The 14100-nt window shown below is 37.6% G+C and overlaps 1 protein-coding gene across 2 annotated transcripts; it reads left to right on the top strand.

Moving 5' to 3' along the window:
* Positions 1-446: 446 nt before the first annotated feature.
* poe (E3 ubiquitin-protein ligase-like protein poe) lies at positions 447-14057 on the top strand. 2 transcript variants are annotated; one of them, XM_015937589.3, is made up of 3 exons: positions 447-637; positions 872-6264; positions 6502-14057. In XM_015937589.3, the coding sequence occupies exons 1-3, from the start codon at positions 607-609 to the stop codon at positions 13849-13851; spliced, it is 12774 nt and encodes a 4257-aa protein (XP_015793075.2). In that variant the 5' UTR covers positions 447-606; the 3' UTR covers positions 13852-14057. The 2 variants fall into 2 exon arrangements, with proteins under 2 accessions (XP_015793075.2, XP_015793074.2); XM_015937588.3 differs by having other exon boundaries at positions 872-14057.
* The last annotated feature ends 43 nt before the right edge of the window (positions 14058-14100 follow it).

Here is a 14100-nt window from a genome sequence, read left to right as displayed (position 1 = left end):
TAATCAGCACTAAAAATCAATTGAATGTCGATGCTTGAAGGCTTCAGAACTTGACCTGATAAAATTCTACCTGAGAAAATAGATAAAGAAATAATTTTTAAATCTAATACCTATGAGCATAATTTAAAATCCATGTAAGCCAAAGAGTAAATAGCTGTACTCTTTGATTTAAGCTGTTTGTATTAAACGAAAAGAGTAACTTCGCTGATTGAACGCCAAAACTGATTGAAATAAAGCTTCCATATTGGTATTTCACAAATGCTCAGAAACTGTTTATCCCTATCGTTAAATAGATGAGTCAAAAATTACACAAACGTATCAATTATTAGCTAAAAGATTAAAATTGCGCTAAATTATGACAAATTATAAAAAATGAAAAAACATAATAACCGCCAATCACAGGATGAGCTATCCGATAAATGTTATCCTCTAGATGTCTCCCATTCAACAATGCAATACCCATAACATGTTAGAGTTAAACTCTACTCATTTTTTCTCTCGGGTTGATTGATGTTTTATTTTATTTGTACTTGTTTTAACAAAAATTACTAATGTTGTGAATATTTCTTTATATTGTGTCTTGTTGGTGACATAATAATCAACAAGATGTCTGAAAATAATCACACTATAGACCATGGTAAGTAATCGAAAGTCTTTAATTTATCCCTTCTTCCCCTGTCTGTATTTTTGAGTCTCACTCTTCCTGTCTTTTAATGTCTCTCTGTCTTCTATTTCCTTACTCTCTCAATTTTTTTCCTCTCTATTCCTGTTTTTTCTTCCCTTTATTCATAAAATTGCGTTGTACCACTTGATTCATAAAATTCTCTTTACTAATTGATTATCTCAATGGATTTTGTTAACTTCTGTGCAGGGTCACCTTCAAATGAGACCAACCAGAATGAATCTATCATCAAAAATGCTGAAGCATTCTCATCTAGCATCAAAGTTCTCAATCAATTTATCAGTCATCTTCTCAGTGAGATGAAAGTGAAATTTAGCAGCCATCCTGTCAAAATTGCCGATATGGCAAGATATGACATGTTTGTTTTGGAAACTTTGGTCATCAAAACCATGATTTGTCTGGATGGTTGTCTAAGTGTGATCAATGAGAATAGCTCAACCCCATCTTTATCAACATCTGCTAGTAATACTACTACTACATCCTCTATCCAAAGAAGAGAAACTGACACTGGTCGATTAACAAGTCAAGAATCAAAGAGTTTAAATGATACTCGTACCAATGCTGCTGAAATTTTGCCCAACATTATTCAGTTGATCGACCTTTTCTTTCATCAGATAAGGTGGACCATTCTTAACTATTTACCTAATGAGGACGATAATCTGAAAAATGTAAAAACCTTGAAAGCATATGATTCACTACTGCGAATGACAACAGTCAAAGCTGTCGGTAAACTGGGTCCTTTTGCTATGTCAATTGTCAATTATCTACCCAAGAGCTTACTTGAAGCTGTAGACAAATGGAATACTATTCAATTAGAATCAAATTTACCAAGTGCAGGATCTCTTTGGCGTAAAGAATTCACCTCTTCAGTTTTACCACCAGAGACATTTGCATTTTCATTACAAAACTTCCATTTTAGTGCGCTCACAACTAGTTATTCCTCCGATGAATCTTGTTTCGTTACAGAAAACGCAAACCTCAAGCATGTAACCAGTACTTTATTGAAAGCTGCCGAAGAAATATTTTTATGGTCAACTTCTAATGGCTCCAACCATTTCCAAAGTCAGCTGAAAGAAGATTTTGCCAAAATCCTGATTCCTTTAGGCCTTGATCTAACCCTTGAATCATTCAACAATCATTGCAATCAAGCTATAGAAAGTATTTGGGGATCTCGTGAGAGTGATGAATTTCTTTGTGCAAATTATATTGTGGCCCTTCACCATAGCTTTGCCATACTGACAGAACACAGCCAGTATATTGATGAGAAAATATGTATTGAATGTATTAAACTAATTGAAAGTCTACTTGAAGTATCTGCTGGGCAGAATGCCCTTGAAAAGTTCTTCTGTGATATGGATGCCGATGAAACGTCAAGTGAAACCTCTCCATCTAAACGTGAAAACCGTGGTATTGTGAGCTTGATTACATCTGCATCCAGAAAAAATTTGTCATCAGCCTACTCCAGTAGAATTTTGAAATTTCTTGTCAAATTGTTTGAATTGACAGAGAAAAATTCGGACTCGATCAGTTTGGTTCGCCTCTGCTCTTCGCTCACTCATTTAAGAAACTTTACACCTCAAGAAAATGAAACATATCTCCAAGCATGGCTCAACAAGCTTTTTTGTTACAAAAGTGATCTAGGAGAATATAATTTCATTACCCAAGAAAATCGACAAGCCTTTCAAAGTTTAACATCATATATTGTTAAGGAAAATTCCACCGTCGATGAAGAAGTAGCCGAATCTATTCTTTCTGCCTTGATACCTATTGCATCAATCGTGCTATCCTGTAGTCTAGATGCTAAAGGTTTTCCTGATTTACTTGCCACTATGACTACACTAGCTAGTGCTGGTTCAGGAACAGGTCATTTTGAGCTTGTTAAAGCAGTATTTGGTTGGTTAGATGTTTGTAGTAAATATCTTTCTCAGAAAGATGTGCTAGAAAAACTGGAAAACAATGTCACTGCAGGACGCCATCAAATTATTATTGAATCAACCTGTTATATGTTATCTTATTTGTCTGATGTATTCGAAGCTTTCAAACTTCTCAATAATGAAAATAATTTATCTGATCGGCCACCTTCGCCAACAGATGAATCTAGTGGACTTGATCTAGAATCTGAGTGGGTAGATGATTTAACCTGCCTTGATGATGATGAATCAGCTGGAGATGAATCAGATGAAGATTCTTTGTGCAATAAGCTTTGTACTTTTACCATTACTTTGAAAAATTTTATGAACCAGCATTGGTATCATTGTCATACCTGTAAATTAATTGACGGGGTAGGTGTTTGCACAGTTTGTGCCAAAGTTTGCCACAAAGACCACGATGTCACCTTTTCCAAGTATGGCTCCTTTTTCTGTGATTGTGGTGCTAAACAAGATGGCTCTTGCTTGGCATTAACCAAACGAACTCAAAATAGCCATGATAATGAACAAACAGCATCTTATCGGTTACCGGCATATTCATGTAGTCAAGATAAAAGTAGACGACGCCCTTCATCACCTGATGGAGATTCCGCTGATGATAGAATCAAACGTCAAGTGTCATCTGAGAGTCATGCAAGATATCAAGTTTTAGCTCGTCAATTACAATCAAGGAAACGTGAATTGTTATCCCTTTTAACAAGTCGAAACGTAGGCTCAACTATATTGGATCTTTTAAATGTAACAGTTCCTTCAATTATTAAAAACTGTCAAGCAAACTCATCGATAGGCTGTTCCATTAGAGCGAAAAAATCTCTAAAAGATCTGCACGAGAAACCTAAATCAATTGAATATAATGATGCGCTTATGGTACCAACCTTAGGTTCTCAAGAAGGAGCTTTCGAAAATGTCAGATTAAGCTATTCAGGTGAACAAGGCCAAGCCATTCGTCAACTTGTATCAACAAATGTTATTCGTCGAGTTGCAATGTGTGCTCTTGTCTCGCCCTTTGGTAAACGTCAACACCTCGCTGTTAGCCATGAAAAAGGAAAGATAACTCTTCTTCAACTATCAACTCTTCTCAAACAGGCTGATTGTTCAAAGAAAAAGTTCACCCTTTCACGATTAGCCTCAGCGCCTATACCTTTCACTGTTCTTTCAATGGCCTCTAATCCTTGCAATGAAGACTTTCTTGCAGTTTGTGGTCTCAAAGATTGTCATGTTCTCACTTTCAATCCCAACGGCAATGTATCTGGTCATCTTGTTTTACATCCAATGCTTGAAGCTGGAAATTATCTAATCAAGTCAGTTTGGCTACCAGGAACTCAAACTGAATTAGCTTTGATTACCATGGATTTTGTTAAAGTTTACAATTTAAGTGTCGATGTTATTTCACCTCAATTCTTCTTCTTACTACCATCTGGCAAAATAAGAGATGTAACATTTGTTATAACTGAAAATCAGCGTTACATTCTTATAATATCATCAGCTGGTCACATTTATTCACAAATTTTGAGTGATGAATCTTCTGCTCGCCACGGGCCTTTTTATGTTACCAATGTGCTTGATGTAAAACACTCTGATATCCGAGAAACCTCAGGAGGTCAGATAAATTCTGGTGGAGTTTCTATTTACTACTCACACATGTTGCAACTTCTCTTTACGAGCTACTCAAACGGCAAAAGTTTTGTTGCTGCTTTAACTGAAGTAACATCAGAGATTTCTCATCTCTTTCCCATCGAATTATCAAACCCAAATCGCGATCATGGAGCCTCGCCACCCTCTAATGGTGGATCAAAAAGTTCATCTTCATCACCAACTTCGACTGCACCTGGACCGCAACCTTTATGTCAATGGTCGGAAATTCAGGGTCATCCTGGACTTGTTTGTGCTGTCTGTCAACCGACAGGTCATCCTGTAATTTTTATGATAAAAACTGAAAACATTATCATTCATGAGATTCAATTCACCAGCACGAAATCCAAAATAACTGATATGGTTCCAGTTAGACATACAACATCAGCAGGAGAACTCAGAACAACTTTGATACTCTTGTGTGAAGACGGTAGCTTAAGAATTTACATGGCAAATCCAGAAGGAACCAATTTCTGGTTGCAGCCATCTCTTTGTTCCGCTTTTACCAATGGATCTGGCTTACCATCATTAGGTCTTAAATCGTCAAAGAAACGAAAATCAAACAAACCTAATAAACTCAATTCTGGAGGAACAACATCCGGAGGAACTGTTAGTTTTCCAATTGATTTCTTTGAACATTGTACACTTTTAACCGATATTGAATACGGTGGAAATGACGTTCTGCAAGTTTATAACGTCCAACAGCTGAAAAATCGTCTAAACGCTACTGGTATGTACATAGCAAGTACCAAACCAGAAGGTTTCACCGTCGAAGTAACAAATAACGATCCTTCCATGGTAATTGTTGGTGTGAGAATATTTCTCGGAACTCAAGATACCATTAAAGTTCCATCTTATATTGAAATCTTTGGAAGACCTATTCATGTCTACTTAACGCGAAATCGTTGGTATGATTTTCCCCTCACTCGTGAAGAATCGCTTATGGCTGATCGAAAATTAAGCATTTTCTTTGGTGCCAGTGGTGATCCAAACAACATCACAATGGTTGACTCAATTAAAGTTTATGGAAAAACTAAAGAAGCCTTTGCCTGGCCTGATGAAGATGTTGAGAATGTTGGTAATACTGGAACTGAATCAATGATTCAAAATGTCTCCGATTTTGATATAATGAGTCTAGCTTCACCTTATGCTACCCAATTGTCATCATTAGACAGACTTCTCAGCTGCATGTTGGAAGTACTTGATGGCTCATTTACTTTAGGAATTGCCGGAACATCGTTAGAAAATAAACAACAAATTCACAAACAAGCCTTGGAGATTGTAACCAATCTTCTTACCTATCCATTTCCAGTTCCTGTTCATCAAAATATCAAATATCTTTTACTCACATTGCACCAAAATAAAAGTTCGTTCAATAACCACCGAGATGCTGCAATTCTCAATTATGTGATAAAGTCATTGTCAGAAGCCAATGCTGCCGGCGAATTAGATGGTGAAGCTTTTTATCGTCTCATTATTTTGACTAAATCGATTGCCATATCAAGACCTGAAAATCTCATCAAATTCAGTGAGTGCCTCACCCTTGCTATGACTCAATCAGAGCAACAACGATTAACCGAAGATCAATCTGATAACGCTGATTTAAGCTCTAGTAAAAGTTGCTCCGAACTTTTAAGCCGAGCCAAGTCCATTGAAGGGCCAAGTAAACCAACTAGACCTTCCGTTTTAGGAGCCCCACAAAGATCTGTGTCATTTGTCGAAACGGTTGCCAGTAAAGATGGAAAATCGGGTGATTCTTTTCTCATCTACCTCAGTGATACCTTCTGGAAACTTTACTGTATGCGACCCAAGAATCCATTATTAACATCCATTGCCTCTTCTGGTCTTGTTCACGTTGAAGCTACTGTCCAAGTTCTTGTCGAAATTATTATTGCCTTTACCCTGGTCGATGTTAGCAACATTGGCACTGCTTCACAATTGTTGATGAAACTTTTCCTCTGCAAAAACCCGGTTATAAGTTTTGGAGCTAAACAAGCACTTATACGTTTATTAAGTCCAAAGGTAAGAAAACGAAAAGCTCCTACTTCAATTTCATCGGCAGCCTCAGCTACCGCCTCAGCCTCTACCTCTGCTCCCGGTGAACCCAAGAGTGTTATCTCTACGTCTGGACCCGGTTCAAGTAGTTCTTGTCCTACCGGCTCAAATGTTGCTAGAGCATCTTCAATGCCTTCCGACCAACCAGCTAGTCTTGATAATCAGATGAATCTTGACCCATTCTCTCAACATCTTATTCAACAGCAATTCGAGCTTATTGAAGAACTTGATCAAGTCGCGGCCCAAGGATTGATGAGAGTTATTGATGCACCTCTTCTAGAGTTTCCTGACGTTGACGATCAAGATGATCCAATGGCTGACCTCGCTATTGTTTCAAGTCTTCAAGAACAAGCTGCAGCAGCTCGAGGTTTATCTGTGATTGAACAGTCAGCTGCTTCTTCATCTGGAGGTCCTTCATCTTCACAACGAGGAGGTAGTTTAGAGGATAGAAGTCATTATTCAGACACAACAGCATCAGCTGCTGGCTCTGATGACGAAGGATCCACTGCGGCAACTGATGGATCAACTTTACGAACAAGTCCTGTTGCCAATGAAACCGAAAATGTGGCCGATGGTGGAGGATCTGAAAGTGGAGCGAGTGGCGTTGAATCTGTTATTGGTGAACATGTTGCCTCTGGTCGCAGTTCAACTTATGGTGATGATGCAGCTGCTAAAGGACAACCTCGTGAATCACAAGAAACGGGATCAGAAATAACTGAAAGTGAAAAGCCCGATTCAACCAGTCACAAGTTACACAATATAAGACTTTACCTTCTCGAAAAACTTGTCGGCAGTCTTTCCGAGATTCGTGGTATTGGTGGAATCCATTCAGTTTCCATGATGCAAGTTATAGTCATGTTATCATCCGATTTAGATTGCAGTATTGAAAAAGATAAAGCAGTTTTCATGTCTCTGCTCAATGCACTTATCAATGAGCTTCATCATGGTTGCCGTGATGCTAAACAATTGATTGAACGAACCCCAGAGAATGAAGTTAAACTGATAATTATGCGTCTTCTTAGTATTTTAATGACTCGAATGAAATCAACTAGTTCTGGTTCATCTAAGTCAACCCATGATCCAGCTGAAAGTTCATTTGGGTTATGTTCGCTATACACTGCCCAATCTCTTTTAAATTCAGAGACACTCGACCTTTGCTTACAGACTCTTATTAACCTGAAAGATTATTGGAAAAACATACAACCCGATATTGAATCATCTTCTCGAAGTAGTTTCAATCAATCCATGCAACCAATTCAAACTGGAACTCCAACAACAACTGCACCTTTAAAACCTCGAAATCTTACTCCAGTACCAGACATGTCGCCTTTCTTTTTAAAACAATTTGTCAAAAGTCATTCTGATGATATATTTGCCACTTATCCTCAGCTGTTAACAGAGATGGTTTTAAAGCTTCCTTATCAGATCAAGAAAATATCAAACTCCTATTCAGCTACTAAACAAATAGCGTTTCCTCATGCCTGGTTAGATGTTCTTTGTGAATATATGATGATTCAATTGGCACCTATGATTCGTAAACAGGTTCGCAAGTTGCTTAACTTTATCTGTGGATCAAAGGAAAAATATCGCCAAGTTCGTGATTTTCATGCTTTGGAATATCATTTCAATGAGATAAAGAAAATTTGCCAACAAGGAGGTTTCAATGAAACAAGTGAAACGACTGGAAGACAGGGAGTCATTATTTCATTAACTTATGATTCTACCATAGTTCTTATAGAGCATCTCAAGGCATGCTGTGATATTGCTTCTTCTCGAACCTTGAATTGGCAAAAATTCTGCCGCAACATTTCAACATTGACCTTTTTCATGCGTGCTAGTTTCCTTCTGGATGAAGGAGTTTCACCAATTTTCCTTCAACTTTTACAGTATGCTTTATGCAGGCCAATACAATCGTCCAGCTCAGTCAAGTCTGAAGGTGGCATCAAAGTTCCGGTAACTATACTTCAAGGCAGCACATCTGTATCATCATCAATGCCACCTGAATCTACTGATATTGCCAGTCGTGAACAAGCCAATTTAGCAGCCCTACTTGCCCAACAATTTATCACTCAATTGGATAGAACACTGTTAAATCAATTTATCCAATGTTTTCTGCTTGAGTCAAATTCATCATCCCTCCGAATGCAAACTCATTCACTGATCTTCAATATGTATAAAAATATCGATGAACCAGCTCATCATAAAATATTGTTGGAAATTTTGTGGTCTCTTTGGGATAAAGTTCCCTGTTATGGTCGTAAAGCTGGTCAATTTGTAGATTTGCTGGCTTACTTTACACTAAAATCAAATATACCCGAAGAGAAAGAAGTTGAATATAGAGATAAAGCCCTCTCTATTTTACGTCACCAAAACAAATTACTCATTAATCATCCAAATTCAGCCCTTTACAACAGCTTGCAAAATTTAGTTGAATTTGATGGTTATTATCTTGAATCCGAACCCTGTTTGGTATGCAATAACCCTGAAGTTAGTTACAGTAACATGAAGCTGTCATCAGTCAAAGTTGACTCTCGATTCACTACAACAACTCAAATTGTTAAGCTTGTCGGAAGCCATACAATATCTAAAATATCTCTACGAATTGCTGACATCAAGCGATCCAAAATGGTCAAGACTCTCATCATCTATTACAACAACCGATCCGTTCATTCAGTTGTTGAACTTAAAAATAAAACCGGAATATGGCACAAGGCTAAAAAATGTCAACTTGCCTCTGGACAGACTGAAGTTAAAATTGAATTTCCTCTGCCCATTGTTGCCTGTAATTTGATGATTGAATATGCAGATTTTTACGAAAACATTCAAGCCTCCTCTGAAACTCTTCAATGTCCGCGTTGTTCAGCCTCGGTCCCTGCAAATCCTGGTGTTTGCGGTAATTGCGGTGAAAATGTATTCCAGTGTCATAAGTGTAGATCCATTAATTATGACGAAAAAGATCCCTTTTTGTGCAACTCTTGTGGTTTCAGTAAATATGCCAAGTTTGATTACACGTTAACAGCTAAGCCAACCTTTTCGGTTGATCCAATTGAGAATGAAGAAGATCGCAAAAAGACTGTTCAAACAATTAATACACTTCTCGAAAAAGCTGATAGAGTGTATAAAGGATTAATTGCCAATAAACCAACTCTAGAATTGTTATTATTGCGTATTCAAGAGCATGGATTTATGGACAAAATGTCGGATGAAGCTTTAGGTATTGTGCCTTCTGGATCTGGTTACCCTTCAACTGGTCCAATTAATGTTCCAACTAGCAATTCATCGAGTCATGTTAATCGAGCTATTCAACAAGTTGCTCATAAATATTGTGTTGAATGTAAAGGATCCTTTGATGAGCTTAGTAAAATCATTCAAAAAGTTTTGGCCTCTCGTAAGGAGCTAGTCGACTATGATAATGTTCAACGAGACAGCATAACAACCACAACCAAAGTATCACCAAATGGTAAAGGAAGTGCCACTCGGCGTGATTCAAAATTTGTTGTTTCTCTTGCTTCAGCTTCTGGTCGATGTTATGGATGTGCTTGTGCCGTTGTTGAACTTTGTATAACCCTTCTCAAAGCCTTAGGAACTCAACTCAAATACCGAAAATTACTTTGTAGCAGTGGGTTGTTGCAACAATTGGTTGATTATAATTTACGAACCGGTAGCAGTTCTGTGCGACAAGAAGTTCGCCAGTTGCTTGTTACTCTTACTTTGGACAACCCTGAAGCTACTGACCAACTCAATGATATGCTTATGTACAAAATAATTGCCTCACTAGTGTCACCCTCATCCATGCGACACGACTTAACTTCAAGTGTTCGCCATGAGATTGCTCTTCTCATCTGTTCCCTTGAAAGAGAAGATTCGTGCTGGGAAAAGCGACTCCGTTGTGTTTTACGTCTTTTCCGTGTCAGTTTATCCTGCAACAGTCCTTCTGTCCTTGAATCAATTACACTCCCGTGTTTAAAATTATTGATTAATCTTATCAAACCAGATTCTTTCGTGATGAAGAAAAAAGAGAAAACCATTGAACAAATGGCAGGTATGACCATTCGTGGAAGTCAAATTAGTGTTGATCTTAATAAATGGTTAGCTGAAGATAATGATCATAATTTCAATGTTTGGAAAAAACGATGTGCCAAAAGTTGCGTCTCTCTTCCCTCCGTATCAGGCGCTCGCGAAAAACTAGGAAAATCCAAAGAAATTGTTCGCTCATTCTTTTTAATGGAAAAATATGGAAACCGGTGGAAGGAAAAGACAATTGAAAAAGGTCATTTCAAAATTGAATGTAAACTCATTGGAAATAATTGGCTTCGATCAGTTTTATTCAACAAATTTTCACGAACTGTTCGTTTAATGGCTTGCTCATTGGTTGGAGCCCTATTCCAGACCCCTAGTCGAAGAAAAGAATTGATTGACATTTTAACCTGTTATCTTGATGAACTTGGCATTGCTCGTGAATATTCGCAAGAATTTTTCACCCTTTATCACAGTCTTATCCGACAAGATCATTGGAAATATTATCTTGCCTTGAAAGGAGTTTTACTTCACCTGGGTTCTCTGATAACTAATGAAATTGAAAAATTGAATGAATTGGAAGAGATAACGCTCAACTCTGATCTCTCTGAAGGATGTGCCTTGAAAATGCTGGTTGATCTTCTCACAGTATTTGTTGACGTTCCGTCGATTCGCAAACAATACAAATCACGTCTAGTGGCATTCATACTTAATGGATATCTTTCCTTAAGAAAATTGGTTGTCCAGCGAACCAAAATTATCGATGAAACTCAAGATAATTTACTTGAGCTGCTCGAAGAGATGACCACTGGAACTGAAAGTGAAACTTCTTCATTTATGGCTGTTTGCGTTGAAGCTGTTAACAAATGTAAATTAGATGATCTAAGAACACCAGTGTTCATTTTTGAACGCCTATGTTCCATAATCTATCCCGAAGAAAATGATACATCTGAATTTTTCATCAATTTGGAAAAAGATCCCCAACATGAAGATTTCTTACAAGGACGAATGCTTGGCAATCCTTATCCATCAACCGAACCAGGAATGGGTCCTTTAATGAGAGACATTAAAAACAAAATCTGCCAAGATTGTGAGCTAATTGCCTTATTGGAAGATGATTCAGGCATGGAACTGCTAGTCTGTAACAAGATTATCAGTCTGGATTTACCAGTGGAAGAAGTGTACAAGAAAATTTGGTTAACGGAAAACAACGAGACTGAGGCCATGAGGGTAATTTATCGGATGAGAGGTTTAATGGGAGATGCAACTGAAGAGTTTATTCAAACCTTGGACTCTAAAAACAATGAAAACGTTGACAATGAGCAAGTATTTAAAATGGCCAATGTAATGAGTGAATGTGGTGGATTGGAAGTGCTGTTACAACGGCTTGCTGTAATTCAAGATCTGTCTGCACGAAGTCGTCCTTTGCTCCTGGTTTTACTTAAATTGTTTGACTATTGTGTTAAGGTTAGACAAAATCGTCAAACTTTGATTGATCCATCTTTGAAAGCAATCAATGTCCTTTTGAATACCTTAAAAATGGCCATTATTGCTGATCCCAATGATTTGGCTTCTTGTGTTGGAGGAGGTTTCTCTTCGGCTGGTAAACCCAATGTCTTGGAAATGATTCTCGTCATTATGGAAAGTATTTTAGTTGAAGCTTCAAAACAATCTCGAGAAGAGTATGATCGTTTCTATCATGAAACTTGTGGTGCAAAAGATGATATTAAATTTCTTCTCAATGCTGCTGAACATGAAAATGTGCGACACAACACCAATGTCATGCACATGTTAATGAAAGTAATACCATTGTTAACATTGGGAGATAAAGAAAAAATGGCAACTCTTTTAGATCACTTTAGACCTCACCTCAATTTCAACAAGTTCGACTTTGATCATACACCAGAAAATGATTTCCGTATCGATTGTTTCTGTGTTATGCTTCATGGAATTGAGAAAAATGAAAATGGAAATCGTCTCAAAGACTTCATTCTAAATGAAGACATCGTTTCCAATGCACTGGCTTACCTCAAAATTCATGCTCCTCCCGTTAAATCAGCCCTTCTGGCAACATCAGAAGAATGGAAAGAATTTACTCAACGACCAGTGTTGAAATATGTCCTTCGTATGTTAACCGGTCTTTGCTCTGGTCATCCAAGTAGTCAAATGCTTGTAGCAGCTGAATCAATACCTGTTATTCATGGTCTTGAACAAGTTTCCTCAGATTCTCATGTTGGCAGTCTAGCTGAGATGCTTTTGGAAGCATTGAAATATCAAAACTCGGTGGTTTCAGAAAAGATTGAACACGTTCGTAAACAAACTAAAGAAGAGAAAAAGAAACTTGCCATGGCAGTCAGACAGAAACAACTGGGTGAACTGGGAATGAAAGCAAATGAACGTGGACAAGTAATGGCCAAAAGTTCCATCCTAAGGCAGGTTGAAGATTTGGGTGAAGAGCAAGGTTTGAGTTGCATCATTTGTCGAGAAGGATACAAATTTCAACCCTCAAAGGTACTTGGAATTTACACTTTTACCAAGGAATGTCCAATTGAACAATTTGAATTGAAGCCCAGAAAAACCATGGGCTACTCAACTGTAACTCATTTCAATGTGGTTCACGTTGATTGTCATATGGCTGCTGTGAGGCATGCAAGAGGACGAGATGAATGGGAATCGGCTGCTCTTCAAAATGCCAGTACCAAGTGTAACGGTCTTTTGCCCCTTTGGGGTCCATCAGTTCAAGAATCTGCCTTTGCTTCTTGCCTTGCTCGTCACAATACTTACCTTCAAGAGTGTACAGGTCGTCGAGACATTAGCTATTCGTGTACCATTCACGATTTAAAATTATTGTTGCTTCGTTTTGCTTCTGAAGAATCTTTCTCTTTGGACTCTGGTGGTGGTGGACCTCAATCAAATATTCACCTAATACCCTACATGATTCACATGGCTCTCTATGTTATCAACACCACACGATGTGCAGCTAAAGAGTCTAAAAAGATTACAGCTTCTTTCCTTGATTTGCCTCCGTCCAAATGGGTTGAAAATTCATTTGAAGCTGACAGTCCCTTCTATTGGACAACAATTTCTCTGGTCATTCATCCTCCCTTCTTTTGGAAAAAACATCGACTTACCTTTTTAAAGCGTCTATTAATTGCTGCCCAAGCTCGCCACATTACACCCAAAGGAGCAAACCATCTGATTGATAATCGGCCGCTTGATTATTCAGTTTACAAATCATCACTGATATTTTTTGCTCTAATCGATTCCCTTTATTCAATAATGTTTAAAATGGTTCTGCCTAAAGCTGATGAAAACTCGGGTGTTTCCTGTGAAACCTGGACCCTGGCTTTAGCTGAATACATACGAAATAATGATCAAGCTCTCCTGGAAAATGGTGACAAATTGTTACGATTTTATGAGCAAGATTTACTTCTTTGCCAATCATTTTATGAATTAATTGATGTTCTTGCACTTCATCATTTGGTACCTGATCCAGACACTTTTCTTGAATCATGTTTCCGTTTACCTTTAAATTGATAACAAATAAGCAACACACACACACAAACAAGACAGCAAAACAAAAGAATATAATTCACTAAACCCGAAAAAAACTCAAAAATTGTAATTCAGTTCAAGTGCATTCAATGACATTAAACATTTCATTTGTAAACTATTATCATAACCAAAATTAAAGTTGATTGCTAATAATAAAATGAATAACACTCAATTATTATTAAAACAAACTTATCACAATTTTTCATTTTCAAACCAAACATTCCAAATACC

This window comes from Tetranychus urticae, chromosome 3 (genome assembly GCF_039701765.1).
Source record: "Tetranychus urticae isolate SD_2017Ah chromosome 3, NJAU_TeUrti_SD_1.0, whole genome shotgun sequence".
Lineage (NCBI taxonomy): Eukaryota > Metazoa > Arthropoda > Arachnida > Trombidiformes > Tetranychidae > Tetranychus > Tetranychus urticae.
Note: the sequence above shows the minus strand (reverse complement) of the source record. Positions and strands in the feature narration are given on the sequence as shown.